Source organism: Crinia signifera, chromosome 2 (genome assembly GCF_055691185.1).
Source record: "Crinia signifera chromosome 2, ASM5569118v1, whole genome shotgun sequence".
In the NCBI taxonomy this organism is placed as follows: Eukaryota; Metazoa; Chordata; class Amphibia; order Anura; family Myobatrachidae; genus Crinia; species Crinia signifera.
Genome location: NC_139218.1, coordinates 285,715,360 through 285,731,342, shown reverse-complemented (window position 1 = coordinate 285,731,342; position 15,983 = coordinate 285,715,360). Strand labels below are relative to the sequence as shown.

The following is a 15,983-nucleotide window of genomic DNA, read 5'->3' as shown; positions in this document are numbered from 1 at the left end:
TTTTACTATATTCATTTGCTGATCACTAGATGGCACATTTCCCTGTGGCTTTCAGTGTCACGTCTTTTTTTTTTTTCACATCTACTGTACTTGCATGTATAGCTATGTTTGTGTGGCAAACATGTATGGAATATCTGCTATTTCTGCTTTGATTTGTAAGCAATTGGTAGTGGTACATGTTAAAAATAGGTATTTTAGTACTGAAATCATAATACAGGTCCAGTTTTCATGTTCTCTCAAAGTATAATACAATACAGTACAGGAGACTAGTTCCTCACCTTCTAATCTAGGAGGCAGTTCAAGACCTGGGACAAGCCTGGTCAGTACGGCTGGGTTAGGTAGGTTGAGTACGCATCAATTGGCGTCTTATCCCAAGATTGAAGCGACATCTGCTTTTCGTCACGTAAGATGGGACTACCCGGTTTCAGAATACGGTTAAAAAACGATATGTGGTGCGATTATCGTTCTGTGTGTCCGGGACAACCAACGTTGTTCGAGCACTTTTGCATGACAAAAGTAACTATTTCTCTACATTTTATGGTAATAACAATACTGCAGATACCGTACCACCGTAGTTTGCTAAATGAACAAGCAATAAATATGCAGAAAAGAATTCACTATGGATAGAATGACAGATACAGCTAGCTTCATGCTACTCAATAAGTGAGCTTTGGCCCGCAGTGCAGCCTCGCTCTGACAAACAGACATGCAATTGTTGTATATCAAATGAATCTGTGCAGTCTTGAAGTGTTCTTGTTCCACTGCATTGTGATTAAAACGCATATTAGAGTGAAAAACTACAATGCACCAAGCTTAGTCGCACTAACCTTGATTTTGAACGGCTCAGTCCCCTTGCGTGTTTGCACAGCGGACCGATGTTTCTGCTCTGCACATGCGCATATTCTCATATACCCATTCGCAGGGCCTCTGTGTGGGTGCCTTTGCTGATTTGCATCGTCGGCCTGGCACTTGTAAGGGTGGGTAGGAGGTCAGCGGGATGGAGATTGCCAGGGCATGTGACACCCTGCACTTCCTGGGCATACCCGTGAAAACGCTTGGTGTCCCCACACAAACGCTGCGGGGCACCTGCACGCCAAAATCTTGTAATTTTTTAATAGTCTCTTTATTGGCCTCCCCCAATACAGACTCTCACCACTATAGTCCATCATGAATGCAGCTGCAAGGCTTATCTTCCGAGCCAGACGTTCATCGTCTGCAAAGCTACTGTGTCAGTCCCTTCATTGGTTACCTGTACCGTATTCAATACAAAATTATTTTACTTACACACAAAGCCATAAACCAAACTACACCAACATACATCTCTTCTCTTATCTCAAAATATCTTCCAACACGACCTCTACGCTCCTCCCAATATCTGCGTCTCTCATCCACACTCATTACCCGCTCCCATTCCCGACTGCAGGACTTTCATCAGGCTGCACCCACTCTGTGGAATGCCCTCCCAAGCACAATAAGATTCTCCCCTAGTCTCCAAACCTATAAGCGTTCCCTGAAAACTCATCTCTTCAGGCAAGCTTATCAAATTCCAGAACCAGCCACATATACCGTTCCTATCTATTCACATCCCCACGGTACAGTCCACACATATCCACTCTTTCTTTTTCACATTTCCCATCCTCCTGACCCCTGGCCAAACTGCTGGGTCACCGTATCATACAGCACACCAGGAACCTTTGCATTCTGGTGGAACAATGCCTACTTCCCTATAGATTGTAAGCCTGCGAGCAGGGCCCTCAAAGCTTTGACTGTCTGACAGTTTGTTGTTGTCACTGTCTCCTATTGTAAAGCGCAATGGAATATGCTGCACTATATAAGAAACTGTTAAATAAATAAATATAGTTGCATAGGGGTATTTACCCCCCAAAAAACCTGTTGTACTGACCACCCGGACTGTCTACCACCTTTAAACTTGATACAAACAGATTTAAACCTTCCATTCATTGGCTCTCTGTTGCCAGCACAACGGTCCACCTGCTTACCTCCGCAGCTCCACACAGCACACCTGCTTTCACGAACTGGATAGTGCGGCTCGCTCCCTGCTGAATACATCATCGGCGGTCTGCCAACGGAGGAGGATCACCGGGCGGGTGTAGCTTGAGCCGCATCAGTCGTTTCCCTACTTGCTGCTGCAGGATTCTCTGTGTAGCCTGAGCTACATCTGACGTTTTCTACACTTGTTGCTGCAGGAGCCTCGGTGCACAACATCACCGGCTAAGGTATTGCTGTTTGTTCATGGCCACTGAGGCTCTCCATACCATTAATGCCAATTGAGACGGTCTAATTGCTCAGGGTACCTACTATATCCATTTCTACCACTTCGTGGGATAACAGAATTAATCAGTAATAATCTTTCACAAGTCCAGAGAGCACTATTATAATTATTATTATTAATAATAAATTTGAGACTTTTTTCACTTCGAAGGTGGAGATCACGAATACCACTCAGGAGTTGGTCTAATTGAATGTGAATAATAGTATATTTCTTCTGAGGAGTTGTTATAATGATTTTATTGTGAATTATTTGTATATGTGATTTCTTCATTTTAAATATTTTTCTAAAGAATTCATTCTTATAATAAATTTAGATTTTTTTCATTCTCGTATGTCATAGTCGTGTGGCGCTCTCTCATATATATATACATACATATATTTACTTATCTTTAGATTATATTGTATATAATTTCCCTAATTTACATGTTTTCTGGAGGCCTGGTTATGTGTTTAGGTATTATTATTATTATTTTTTTCTCTTTTTTAATTACTTGTCAGTGTGTAAGCCCTACTTGAATTAACATAGAAGTGGAAAATTACCACTGCAATTTGTTCTGCTGGTTGAATCGGAATAATTCAGTTGTTTGTTCATTTGTTTATTTCTATGTGAATTCCAGTTTGCAACCTTTTCCCAGCTTTCATTATTTTACATTTGGCCTTGCTGACAAACCAAATGTCTTCCCTGTTCTACCAGCAGATGGCGCCAGAACATAAGTTAGTGCTCTGCTTTATTCTGGGCAACTGTCTGCAGAACGATGCAGTGAGTGTCATAGTGATAAGGAGCAGCCTGATAAGTATCTTTGTCCAAATGACCTATAGCAATAAAAGGTCTCTATAAGCCGCATGTATTGTCACTGATCCAATTATAGATGCTGTTAAGATTTGTATTTATGAGAGACGGAAATCAAATTATGCCCTTATTGTTGTAAATTTATTTTATTACTTTTCATATTACCTAAGGAGTGTAAAGCCAACAGATTTTGGAAATAATTCTCATGCATAAATAATAACAATTTAATGGAAAAGCGGCACTGCCAACATAATATATACTGCTATTGCATTGTACCCAGTTTTACTTGGTTATGGAACAGAGCGTTCATTTTTATGAAGGACTAGCTAATGAACGGAGTAACAGCAGGTTGCATCATTCTCTGTCATTGTAGGCTTCTTACAAAGCATCTCTACTCTGTGTGTATACCTGGGAGCCACACAATGGCTGTCTACAAATACAAACCTTGTTCTACTTTTATTTTTCCTTCAATAATCTTTTTGATTATTCTGTTTCAAGTTTGTTTTTGAGTGGCATTGGTTCTATGGAGTTACTAAAGTGCCATTGGCATAAGGATTCTTTCTTCTCCGTCCAGACTTCACCCAGCTATCACATCTAAGCTGCATGTGGCAGAGGCTTGTTGGCACTTTGAAATCTACTACACTGTAGTCTCTGGTGTCAGAGGCTCGCTGACTGTTCTCTACACAGGGTCATTCTCTACACAGGGTCATTCACTCTGTGGGGTTTTACAATGGGAAATCTATTCTTGGTCTAAAATAAGTTTTTCTTTCATGCATCAAAAATGTCAGTTTCATTGTTACCAACCAAAGCATGACCTAGAAGATAGTAGATAAAATATTTTCTGGGTTATGTATGTCAGATGTTCCTACGTACTTGGCGAGAAGGGCTTATTACTAGCCTTGCAGTAAGGCGATACATTTCCCTCCTATCTCGTAGTGACAAGTCTCTGATTTGTTGCCGTGGAACCTTTGCTGCTGTAGCTCAGTGGTAATGTCACACCCAAATGTAATTTAGGTCCTAATGACTGAAGGTGTCTTCAAGTTTACGCCTACAACAATACAGTAAGCCAGAGGTTCTCAAACTACAAATTACAGGACCCCAGCAAGTAGTATTACATAGTCACAAAACAAGTGCAGTAACCAGTAGTGTCACGAGGAGGCAGTAGGTAATAGGGGTGGGAGAGTATGACAGGGAGATGGAAGAGGGAGGCAATTGGTGTTTACTTAATGAGTCCAGCCCCCCCCCCCCCCCCCCCCCCACACACACACATGCCTCTTCCCTCCACAGACCTACCATAAAGTCTGTGCTCAGTGCTTCCCCCTCATTCTCCTCTGCAGCTGATGTCCAGAACTGTTCATCCTGCATCACATCAGTGGCCGACAACTGCAGCACACAAGCTCCCGGGAGCCCGGAGTGGCCAGTGAGTGTCAGTGGCTGGGTGTCGGCTAGACAGCCGCAGCACACCAGCTCCCGGTGACCTGGAGCGTCCAGCCCTGTGCGACGAGTGTCAGCAAGCCTTTCACAACCGGGAGGCTGAGTGCTGTCCTCAGTGTATTGTATGGTGGGGCATCTCCGCGATCTGCATAGCTCTGGTTAAGTGCAACTTTTCTGAAAGTTGTGGGTCAGGAAGAAGTTGGGATTTGGAAGGGGAGGACTCAGACTGGATGGGGGAGGGGCAAAATGAATCTGTAAAACTAGAAGAAAAGTCTGGATTCGCCCATGGATCAGTGGTCGCAGCAATTGCTGCTGAAGAGGAAAAGCAGAGCAGTGGAGTGGAGTGGGGGTGTAGCTGCATGATGACTTTGATGATCGCTAAGCCAGTGATCCAAGGACAGAAATGTACTAATCTGGTGCTGTTCTAATGGGACCGGCCACAATCATCCATTTATTTTTTTTCCGGGCCTGAAAATTCGGCATATTTACAAGGTGCTGACTTCTCCATGATTGGTATTTCTGATGGTGAAGTCATGCATATTTGGCTGCCGCAGCCAAATATGGCAAACCCTTAAGAATTGCAGGAGTCTTGTCAGATCCGTGCAATGCTTCTGTATAAAAATAAGAAAAATAAATAATAGAATAAAACTGCGGGGTTCTCCCGCCCCAAGTATAACCAGCCCCAGGCTGTTTGAGACGGTCCTGGTTCCAGAAATACTGGGTGAGATTAAATAGGATGAGAGATTCAGAAACTGAGAAATTTGGTAAGAAATCTCATTTTTTAAAGCTGCAATCATTTACACTGCAAAATCAAACCGATTTTGAAGTGTAATTGATTGCCGCTTTAAAAAAATAAACTGAATCTCTCATCCTATTAAATCTCACCCACAGGGTCAAAAGTTTGGGGTTTTCCCCTGTATTTAAGAAACTTGGACCAGTCCTAGTTTAAAAAAAGACTACGGGTTCCCCGTTTTTTTTATCACTAGCACTGGGCTCCAACAGCCATCCGGGTAATACCACAGCCAGTGGACACTTTATTTTATAAGGTCCCACGGCTGTACCATTAACCTGTAGCTGGTCATTTTTGGCTAGGTTCCTGGGGGACTGTGGACTCCCCAATAAAGGGGTCTCCCTCCAAGCAACCCCTGGCTAGGGACGAAGTCCGAGATATCCCTGGCACCCCTGGGTGATGGGTACCGGGTTGATAGCTTATAATGTGTAAAATAAAGAGGTGAAAAATAAGTATTTGGGTTCTGCTGTGGAACAAGTTTAAGCAAGCCACCCTGGCATGCAGTGGCATACTGTGTAGTTAGAACGGGGAGGGATTCCTGTCTAAATAGCTGTGGGAACACTGTGGTTTCCTAAACCACAGAGGTTAATTAGGTCAGACCTAATTAACCTTTGTACATGTGCCACGCACCACTCAAAAGGTCCTAGTGGCACGGATATTCGGCAAGTGTCATTTTCACTCCTGAAAAAATATAGTTAAATGCAACAAGAGCACTGCATAAACCTACCCAAGGACCTGAGGATGGAGCTGCACCTACCTGAACTGGCAACTTGTAAAGGTATATTGGACAAAATGACAGTGGCAAACACAGGATTTTCAGAAGGGGGTTTCCAGAGGGACGGAGCAAAGCACAGAGATGGACACTTAGGTGACCCAGTATATGCCGGGTCAGTTAAAGTATTATAGATAGACCAAATGTATAAATAATAATAAAAAAAAAATATATATATATACACAATACATGGCATAGCAATGTATTGGGGGCACCTACCGATCCTCCAGCGGTAGGGGTGGGGGAAGCTTTGATGTCCCGCGGGTGGTAGGCGGTATTATATCAACCGCTCAGCATGTAGGGCCTGGATCAGTAATTTCCACTAATTACCCCTTTACTGCACAGATGGTGGGAGAAGGGGGCATTGGGCTGAATGAAGGGGCCCTGATACATAACTTCCAGGGTGGTAGAGGATGTTTAATACGCAGAGGAGGGGTGTATAGTGGAGTGAGCTTATTATTCATAATTTTACGGTGGGAGGACAGCTTGCTTGACTGCAGATATCTCCAGATCCCAGAAATAGATTTCTTAGATTTTAATGGAATTAAAAACTAGAGAATCCCACCTACCAAATGGTACTGGGGACTAGGGGATCAGAGTTCAGGAGGCAGAGGAATCTGCCCACGAGTATATAAAACTACATAACAGGTGTGTGGAGCTGGAGCAGTAACCAGCTGCTCGAATGCTGATATCTCTGGTTCTGGGAAAAATAGAATACAAGCTACTAGTGTCCATCAAAGGGGGAGAGTCCCAGCTTTCGGAATATACCCTCAGAAAAACTCTAAGTTAGACAGAATCTGAAATATCTGACTGGTAAGAGCAATTGACAGGCTTGTATGGGGACCACTGCTTTGAAGTCAGATATCTCCAGTTCCCAAGGGCTGATTTTTTAAATTCTTGTACCCATGGAAAGAGGGGACCCTCAGCTTTCAGCCTAGGGCCCTTAGATGCCTGGGGGGTTTGGGTACTCAGAAACCCCCCCTGCATGCGCTACTGAATGATCAGTGCCATTGATCATTTCATAACTTACAATGCCACTCTGGCGCCCTGTTTGCTTAATAGCAGCACCAGGAATGATGGATGAGCGTAGAGAGGGGGATAATGGGAAACCCTATTGGATAATAAACATCTAAGGACAAAAGTGTTTAATCCATCCAATACATCCCTCCCCAAATCTGGGAAGTACAGCTCTAAAAGTTTTCCTTTAAGTGAACAAGATGCATGATCTCCTTAGTATAATTGTTAGAAATAGGCAGACATACTTGAAATCGTTGCTCACCCATGGAGAGCATGTATTTTTTATATATTTTAGAATAATTGGGGAAGGGAATGACAAATTGGTGTATTATCTCACATTTCATGTGCATTTTAGCTCTTGTATGTAAGGTGGCCTAGTTACACTACAGTAACTATTGATATCTGCTAATGAAACCCCTGCCTTGCAATATGATATACTTAGTAAAGTAAGCACATCCGCAGATTTTGTATCAATAATTCATGTGATGTCTGCGACGTTACTTAGAATAGAAGCCTATGAGAACTGTGAGACATGTAAAACAGTGACAAGCACAAATAGAACTTTGATTCTGGTTATTTTACAGCTGAAACCTTCTTTTCATGGAATTCTTTAACACAACATACTTTTTTTATTTTATTTAACTTGCTCATAGATGTCAACACTTGAATGTACTTTTCAGAGACTTTTTTACAGAGTAGGTGCAGAATATAATGTACTGTACCTGTAATGGACATATGGGGGGTTATTCTGATTCACTGGGAAAGTGACAATCACTTTCTAATGGACAAAACCATGTGCACTGCAGGTGGGGCTGATGTAACATGTGCAGAGAGAGTTACATTTGGGTGTTTTATTGTTTCTATGCAGGGTAAATACTGGCTGCTTTATTTTTACACTGCAATATAGATCTCCGTTTTAAGTACACCCCCCCACCCAAATGTAACTCACTCTGCACATGTTACATCAGCCCCACCTGCAGTGCATATGGTTTTGTCCATTAGAGAGTGATTGTGCCTTTCCGAGTGAATCAGAATAACCCCCATAGTTTGGGGAAATACATCCCCAAAATCATATGGCCATATTATAATTCACTATAACAATCAAGGGGGTTGATTCTGGTTGACTGGCTAAGAGCGAAAATTTGCTGCTTAGCGAACCGTTTAACGCCACCCACCGGGCTAGCACATGCCCTCCAGCGCCGCTTTGCGAATGGATGTTTTGCATACACTAGTGTTCATTCTAGCACCCACCATCTTTGAAACCCATGCAGTTCCTCTTCCCTGCCTGGGGTGTCGCTGTCTGCTGTAGTGCTTCTAGCACAGTGTGGTCTGTATATCAGCACTGATATGCAAACCAGACCTGTGCTAGAAACACCACAGCAGACAGCAACACCCCTGGCAGGGAAGAGGAACTGCATGTGTTTCAAAGATGGTGGGTGCTAGAATGAACACTAACTAACATCCCTCCACAGGGGAGCGTATGGTCTCCGATGGGTGGTGCCCAGTGATGGTGAGTCTGTAAGGAAGGGTTTTGTACATTTGCAGGGCTGCCAAGTCTTTGCACGGTGTACACATCCATTCGCACAGCGTGCACATTAATTAGCCAGGTGGGATTTCATGCTAGCAGGGTGGTGTCTCCCTGATGGCCGGCTGCAGCACATACGTGGCCATGTGATCAGGCCTGAATTACCCCCCTATGTACAGGAGTCGTTATACAAGTCTGGCCGTCCTATTACACGCTGTGTGCATTACCTCCTGGGTTTACAGATTACTATAGATATAGATAATAGATTTACGCCTTCACAAAGGTCTTTTAATGATAGATATTTCTTCAGAACAAGGGCTCTCATATGACCAGGTCTTTGGTTAAAACCTTCATTAAAAAACCTTGAAAAAGCAGACCAGATGCTCAGTGATACATATACCTGTTATGTCTAATAGAAATGTAATATAATCTCCTTGTGATTATATCTGCATACAGTAGATACTGATTATAATCCTATTGTAACATTGGACTTTTATCGGGTATGGGTCATTAGGTGAACACATGCAAAAGGTTTACATGGCTTAGGTCGACAGGGTCAATAGGTTGACATTGGGAAGGTCAACAGTTAAGAGGTCAACATGAGTTTAAAAAAAATAAATAAAAATTCCGGTACTTTAGTTTCACGGCGGCAGCAGCATGGCCGCGCAGTCTCCCTGCAGGGCTCGCCCACGCTATAGGCTCGGTGGCTCGCTACGCCCGCCACACTATCTAGAATCAACTCCATGCCAACGTGGATAGTGGGGGTATGAACTATCCACATTGGCATGGAGTTTATTTTAGAAAGTTTGGCGAACGACGAACCCGGAAGTAGCGCACGGCCATGCTGCCCCCGTGAAACTAAACAAGTACCGAAAATTCTGTTCTTAATGTCAACACAGTCCACGTGAACACTGAAAAAGTACACCGTGTCCCCTTGCATGGCTCGTGATGCTTCGGGCTCAGTGTCTCGCTGTGCTCGGCACACTATTATATTCTCCCTCCACGCCCTAGTGGATGGAAGGGCATGAAATACCGCCTGTAGGCTAAAAAAAAACCCTGTGAAAAACCCCATGTCAACCTTCCCAATGTTGACCTAATGCTTGTGTCGACCTGTTGACCTAAGCCATATTGACCTTTTGCTTGTGTCGACCTTCAGTGGTTGACTCAATGCATGTCGACCTTGTGACCGTATACCCTTTCATCACTATCTCTGATCTATCAGCATTGCCAGGATGTAGTTAAGCTGTATAGCAGCATGTAAACCTTTTTGATTGTTTTGAAGCTGTGTCAGTGTCAACCTTTCAACCTGTCAACCGTTTGTCACTGTCAACCTGGTGCTCCTTGGTGCAATAACGCTTTTTCAATCAAAACTTTTATTCCATGTAAAAGACACCAATAAAGCTGCAAGCTTTGCAGCTTACAGAGTCAACCAGAATGAGGGCCGGTATGCAGAACACTGTAATGCCCATTACACAATATGCTGCACACTTTAATGCCCATTATGTACTGCTTATACACATAATGCCACAAGTAGTGCCCCTTACACAATGCCCCATTAGTGCAATTGGTCCATACACACTGTACACTTTTTTGACCAACGTCTTCATTTTGGCCTTTCTGAATGAAATTGGTCAAAATATCTTTCAGTCTGTAAGCGGCGAATGATGATGAGCATACCCGTCAGTTGTTCATCAAAATTGTTCGTCAACTGTGCATGCAGCTCAATTTGGATATTACACCCAGTAATGCCTATTACACATAATGCCAACAGTAGTGCCGCTTACAGAATGCGTGGAGTAGTGCCCATTGCAATATGCCCCCATTACTGCAAACTGTGTAATCTAGTCGAGTCCAGCCCAGAGCTCAGCACCTGGCATCCTGCCACCGCTGCTGCTGCTGCTACTGAAGATGGAGGAGAGCACAGCCTGCAGAGGCGCTGAATTGATTTTTAAATATGCCAGCTTGTGAGCCAATTAAAGCTTGTGGTCCTACAGCCAATCAATAACTGCAGCTTCTGGACCACAAGCTCCGAGAGCAGTGGCGGCTGGCAATCAGCAGTGAGTGGTCATGTAGGTGGTGTACCGACAGTGCAAATGGGCAAGGCACCACTTACACGCACCTAGTTACGGTCCTGCACATCACCTAGTGCCCCTATATTTACATTACGCTTCACAGTAGTGCCCCTTACACAAAATATCCACAGTAGTAGTGCTGCTTATACATATAATGCCCACAGTAGAACCCTTCCACACACATAATGTTCACAGTAGCGGCTCGGTTTACACATAATGCCCACTGTTGGCCACAGTAGCAGGGTTGCTTATACATAATGCCCACTGTTGGCCACAGTAGTAGACAGTAGCAGCGCTGCATAATGCCCGCACCAGTTGCTGACAGTAGTAGCGCTGCGTAACGCCCACACCAGTTGCTGACAGTAGTAGCACTGCATAACACCAACACCAGTCGCTGACAATAGTAGCGCTGCGTAACGCCCACACCAGTCGCTGACAATAGTAGCGCTGCGTAACGCCCACAGCAGTCGCTGACAATAGTAGCGCTGCGTAACGCCCACACCAGTCGCTGACAATAGTAGCACTGCGTAACGCCCACACCAGTCGCTGACAATAGTAGCGCTGCGTAACGCCCACACCAGTCGCTGACAATAGTAGCGCTGCGTAACGCCCACACCAGTCGCTGACAATAGTAGCGCTGCGTAACGCCCACACCAGTCGCTGACAATAGTAGCGCTTCGTAACGCCCACACCAGTTGCTGACAATAGTAGCGCTGCATAACACCAACACCAGTCGCTGACAGTAGTAGCGCTGCGTAAAGCCCACACCAGTTGCTGACAATAGTAGCGCTGCATAACACCAACACCAGTCGCTGACAATAGTAGCGCTGCGTAACGCCCACACCAGTCGCTGACAATAGTAGCGCTGCGTAACGCCCACACCAGTCGCTGACAATAGTAGCGCTGCATAACGCCCACACCAGTCGCTGACAATAGTAGCGCTGCATAACACCAACACCAGTCGCTGACAATAGTAGCGCTGCGTAACGCCCACACCAGTTGCTGACAATAGTAGCACCACATAACACACTCACCATTTGCCGACAGTAGTAGTGCTGCGTAACGCCCACACCAGTTGCTGATAATACTAGCCCTGGATAACACCCGTACCAGTTGCAGACAGTAGTAGTGCTGCATAACGCCTGCTCCATTTGCCAACAGTAGAAGTGCTGCGTAATGCCCACACCAGTTGCTGACAGTAGTGATGCTGCATAATGCCCACACCAGTTGCCGACAGTAGTGATGCTGCATAATGCCCACACCAGTTGCCGACAGTAGTGATGCTGCATAATGCCCACACCAGTTGCCGACAGTTGTGATGCTGCATAATGCCCACACCAGTTGCCGACAGTAGTGATGCTGCATAATGCCCACACCAGTTGCCGACAGTTGTGATGCTGCATAATGCCCACACCAGTTGCCGACAGTTGTGATGCTGCATAATGCCCACACCAGTTGCCGACTGTAGGGACGCTGCATAATGCCCACACCAGTTGCCGACAGTAGTGATGCTGCATAATGCCCACACCAGTTGCCGACAGTTGTGATGCTGCATAATGCCCACACCAGTTGCCGACAGTTGTGATGCTGCATAATGCCCACACCAGTTGCTGACTGTAGGGACGCTGCATAATGCCCACACCAGTTGCCGACAGTTGTGATGCTGCATAATGCCCACACCAGTTGCTGACTGTAGGGACGCTGCATAATGCCCACACCAGTTGCCGACAGTAGTAGTGCTGCATAATACCCGCACCAGTAGTAGTGTTGTGTAACGCCAGCACCACCACTTTATTGAAATTAAAGCTAGCTGGCTGGCAGGCAGTGGATCTACTTCTTTCAAATTATTTCATTAACTGTGCTCCCGGTAGCTCCGCCCCTTCCACTCATATAGCTCCGACCCTCCACTTCGTGTAGTTCCGCCCCTCCACTTCGGGGAGCTCCATCCCCTTTCCAGGATCCACTGTCATGACTGATGACATCAAAGGGGGTTGGGAGCCAGGAGGGAGCTTAGCTCTGTCTGTGCTGCCGGCTCTGCTGCAATCAGTGTGACAGTGTACTGGCAGCCGGCAGCCCCAGAGCCTGAGGACAGCAGTGGGGATGTACAGCAGGGAGGGCACATCTCATGGCCGGCGCCTCCCTGCACGCAGGTAGCAGTGCACACTGCACAGTGGCAGACAGTACTGCGGGAGCAGCTGCGTGCGGCCGCACATGCGCACCAGCTCTCCCACGGCCATTTTTACTGCTGTAAGAGCTGGCCATATTTGTTTGGGGAAAACTGCTGCAGCTGATAGCTGCAAAGATGGCGGCCGTGCGGTCCCCGGCCCAGCTAGGGAGGTGAGTAGCCTCTTTATCTCTATTATGGCCAGTCCACCGGGAAATGTCCCGGTTTCCCGGCAGTCCAATCCGCCCCTGCCTTCAGGTGTATTTGGGCATATGTGCTTTTCTCCAGGTGTCTCATTTTCTGTTACAGAACATTGCCTACATTAGATCACCCCATTACACCCCATTTAGCTTCTCCAGTTGTAAGTGTAGATGTGATAAGAATTTGTGTGACTCTCTTTTCTTGTGTTTCTAGTTTGGTAGTCATGTCTATTGTGAGCAAACCTTTCATAATATGGGGTAACCTTTTTTTGGGAGGTACTGTACAAGCCTGATCTTTTTTTCCTTTAAAAATCTGACTTGATTTTGTTACATTATTAAAGCTGAAGTCTAACCCAAGTGATCAAGAAGAGAAAGACGCCTCCGCTCAGCTGGCAAAGTCTGATGAGATCCAGCGCATGCGCGCAGAAGGGCTGGCGGCCTACAAACAGAGAGATTACACAACTGCAGAAGGATTCTTTAATATTGTTTTGGAGGTAAGTGGACATCTAGCCCATACTTAGCTTGTGTTTAGGACAGACTTTTTTTTATGTAAAAAATTTTTTAGTCAAATGTTTTCCTATTGGTTCACCTTTCTGGAATTATCGTTCGGGTTAATCAAGACATATTTGTGAAGGCAGGGACAAATCATTAGATGGTCGTCTACCATCGAATGATTTCTCCTGCTGCGGGCACATGTGAGGGGATGTGTCTTCCTAACACATCCCCTAGCAATGGTTGCGAGGGAATACGGTGGAGGGGGGGCGGGTATTAGACAGGGCGTGGTCACAGGGACTCGGTAAGCTGCGAGCTTCGCAGCTTACAGAGTCAATCAGAATGACCACCTTAGGCAGATGCCACATTCCACCAGTAAAATATATACAATCCATAACACTATAATGGAGATAGCTTTGTTACATAGGACCAGATGCACTAAGCTTCAAAAGTGGTAAAATAGGGAGTGATATACAACCAACCAATCAGCTCCTGCCTGACATTTTTCAAACACAATCTGTGACATGGCAGGTAGGAGCTGATTGGCTGGCTGTTTATCACTCCCCATTTTATCACTTTTGAAGATAGGTGCATCTGGCCCATACTCTTTACCCTTCAGCCTGATTACAGAATAGCATTCACTGTGTTTGGTCCTAAAATATGGGAGCAACATTTTGACGATTATATTTAGTTTCTAGGCCTTAAGTGTTTTCTGATCTGAAACTAAGAAAGTCTTTATGACTGTTGTGTTTGTTTATGCCTCAGTGTTTTCTGCTTTCCCCCCTAACATTGTTTTATTGATCCTCCTGCAAAGCCTGTAACTGCCGGCAGATTAAGCAGCAGTCCCATTTGTTGTTGAGCCTTTGATGCTGACCCAGCCTCCAGTTATATGTTCACGTATTGTGCATGCCTTGTGTAGGTGAATAAAGTTATTTCTTTTCTTTGAGACATGTGTATGGGACTCCGAGGTCCGGGAGCTGAGGGCTGAATGCTACATCAATCAAGGGGAGTCTGGAAAAGCGATCAGTGACCTAAAAGCAGCCTCCAAACTAAGGAGTGATAACACGGGAGCCTATTACAAAGTCAGCCGCATATACTATGAGCTGGGAGACCACGAGATGTCCCTCAGGTGGGGATTGCCACGTGTAGGGAGCTGTCAGTAGTTATATACATGACCAAAGCACACATACATACACGTCAAGCATGATGGTACAGACATGTATGTAACTTATGTCTACTGAATGTTATGTAGAATGCCTTCTCTGAAAGAGGAGTCTGCTGTGCATTTATATATCTCCTGCATTTAAATAGAACCATTTCCAGAACCTTTTTGCACATACATCTATGAAGTTTGTAGGCGGCTCCGTCCTAAGTAAAATGTTTGTCAATGTGAGATGTAAATAATACGGACGCTCTCTATTCCCGTGTGATGCGTAAATACGTACTACAGTACTTTACCTCCTACAAATATTACATGCCAATTTGGTGACTATACTCAATTCATTTAGTATTCCTGGAAAAGTCCTTATTTCACTAACCTCCTGTGTTTCCTGCCTCTGTCCTTAGTGAAATCCGGGAGTGCTTAAAGCTAGATCCAGATCATAAAGACTGTTTTTCACACTACAAACAAGTGAAGAAGCTAAATAAGCAGATCCAAAGTGCTGAAGAGCTCATCCAAGCAGGAAGGTAGGAGGTTGTCTATGGATAGAACACCGGATCTTTCTAGGTCATCCAGTAATAAATGCTTCTGTAAGACACACCCACAAAACACGCCCATGTTTCTGTAGCCATTTTCCCATTATCTCCTACAAACTGTCCCGATGATCAATCACTCTACATCCATGCTATGACCACCACCAAGTCAGATGCTGTGTCATTGTGTGAGAAGGGGAATAGAAATAACCAAGAACCCACAGACAGAGGTTCTTGGTAGTTCCCGATAGTGACATGAGGCTGCCGTATCACTGACTTAGCTAACTATCCATTGGTATCTCCCCTTCCTTATAATAAAGTCAGTAGTCTGCATACTGTAGATAGAACTGATGTCTTCAGTTTATGATTGATCAAATAAGTTGGATGTATTGTATGCAGGCGCAAATAGAATGGTATACAGTCATTAGGTGGACATGGCATTAAGTTGACACAAGCATTAGGTTGACATGGGCAAGGTCAACAGTCAAAAGGACAACATGGGGTTTTTCACTGGTTTTTGTGCCGACAGGTGGTATTTCATGCCCTACCATACACTAGGGCGTGGTGGGAGAATAAAATAGTGCCCGAAGCATGGCAAGCCATGTGAAGGGACGCGGTGCTACGTTTCAGTGTCCAGGTCGACTGTGTCGACATTCAGGTAAAAAAACTGTGAAAAACCCCATGTAGACCTTGCCCATGTTGACCTAATGCTTTCCAACCTGTCATTTCGACCTAGACCAATG

The 15,983-nt window shown here is 44.9% G+C and overlaps 1 protein-coding gene across 1 annotated transcript in view; it reads left to right on the top strand.

Annotated features, from left to right (window-relative positions):
• Nucleotides 1–15,983, top strand: part of DNAJC3 (DnaJ heat shock protein family (Hsp40) member C3) — a 51,658-nt gene that overhangs the window by 21,116 nt on the left and 14,559 nt on the right. The window contains exons 5-7 of the mRNA XM_083168785.1: nt 13,398–13,550; nt 14,496–14,677; nt 15,115–15,234. Coding sequence (XP_083024911.1) covers nt 13,398–13,550; nt 14,496–14,677; nt 15,115–15,234 — 455 coding nt within the window. The remainder of the gene's footprint in view (nt 1–13,397; nt 13,551–14,495; nt 14,678–15,114; nt 15,235–15,983) is intronic.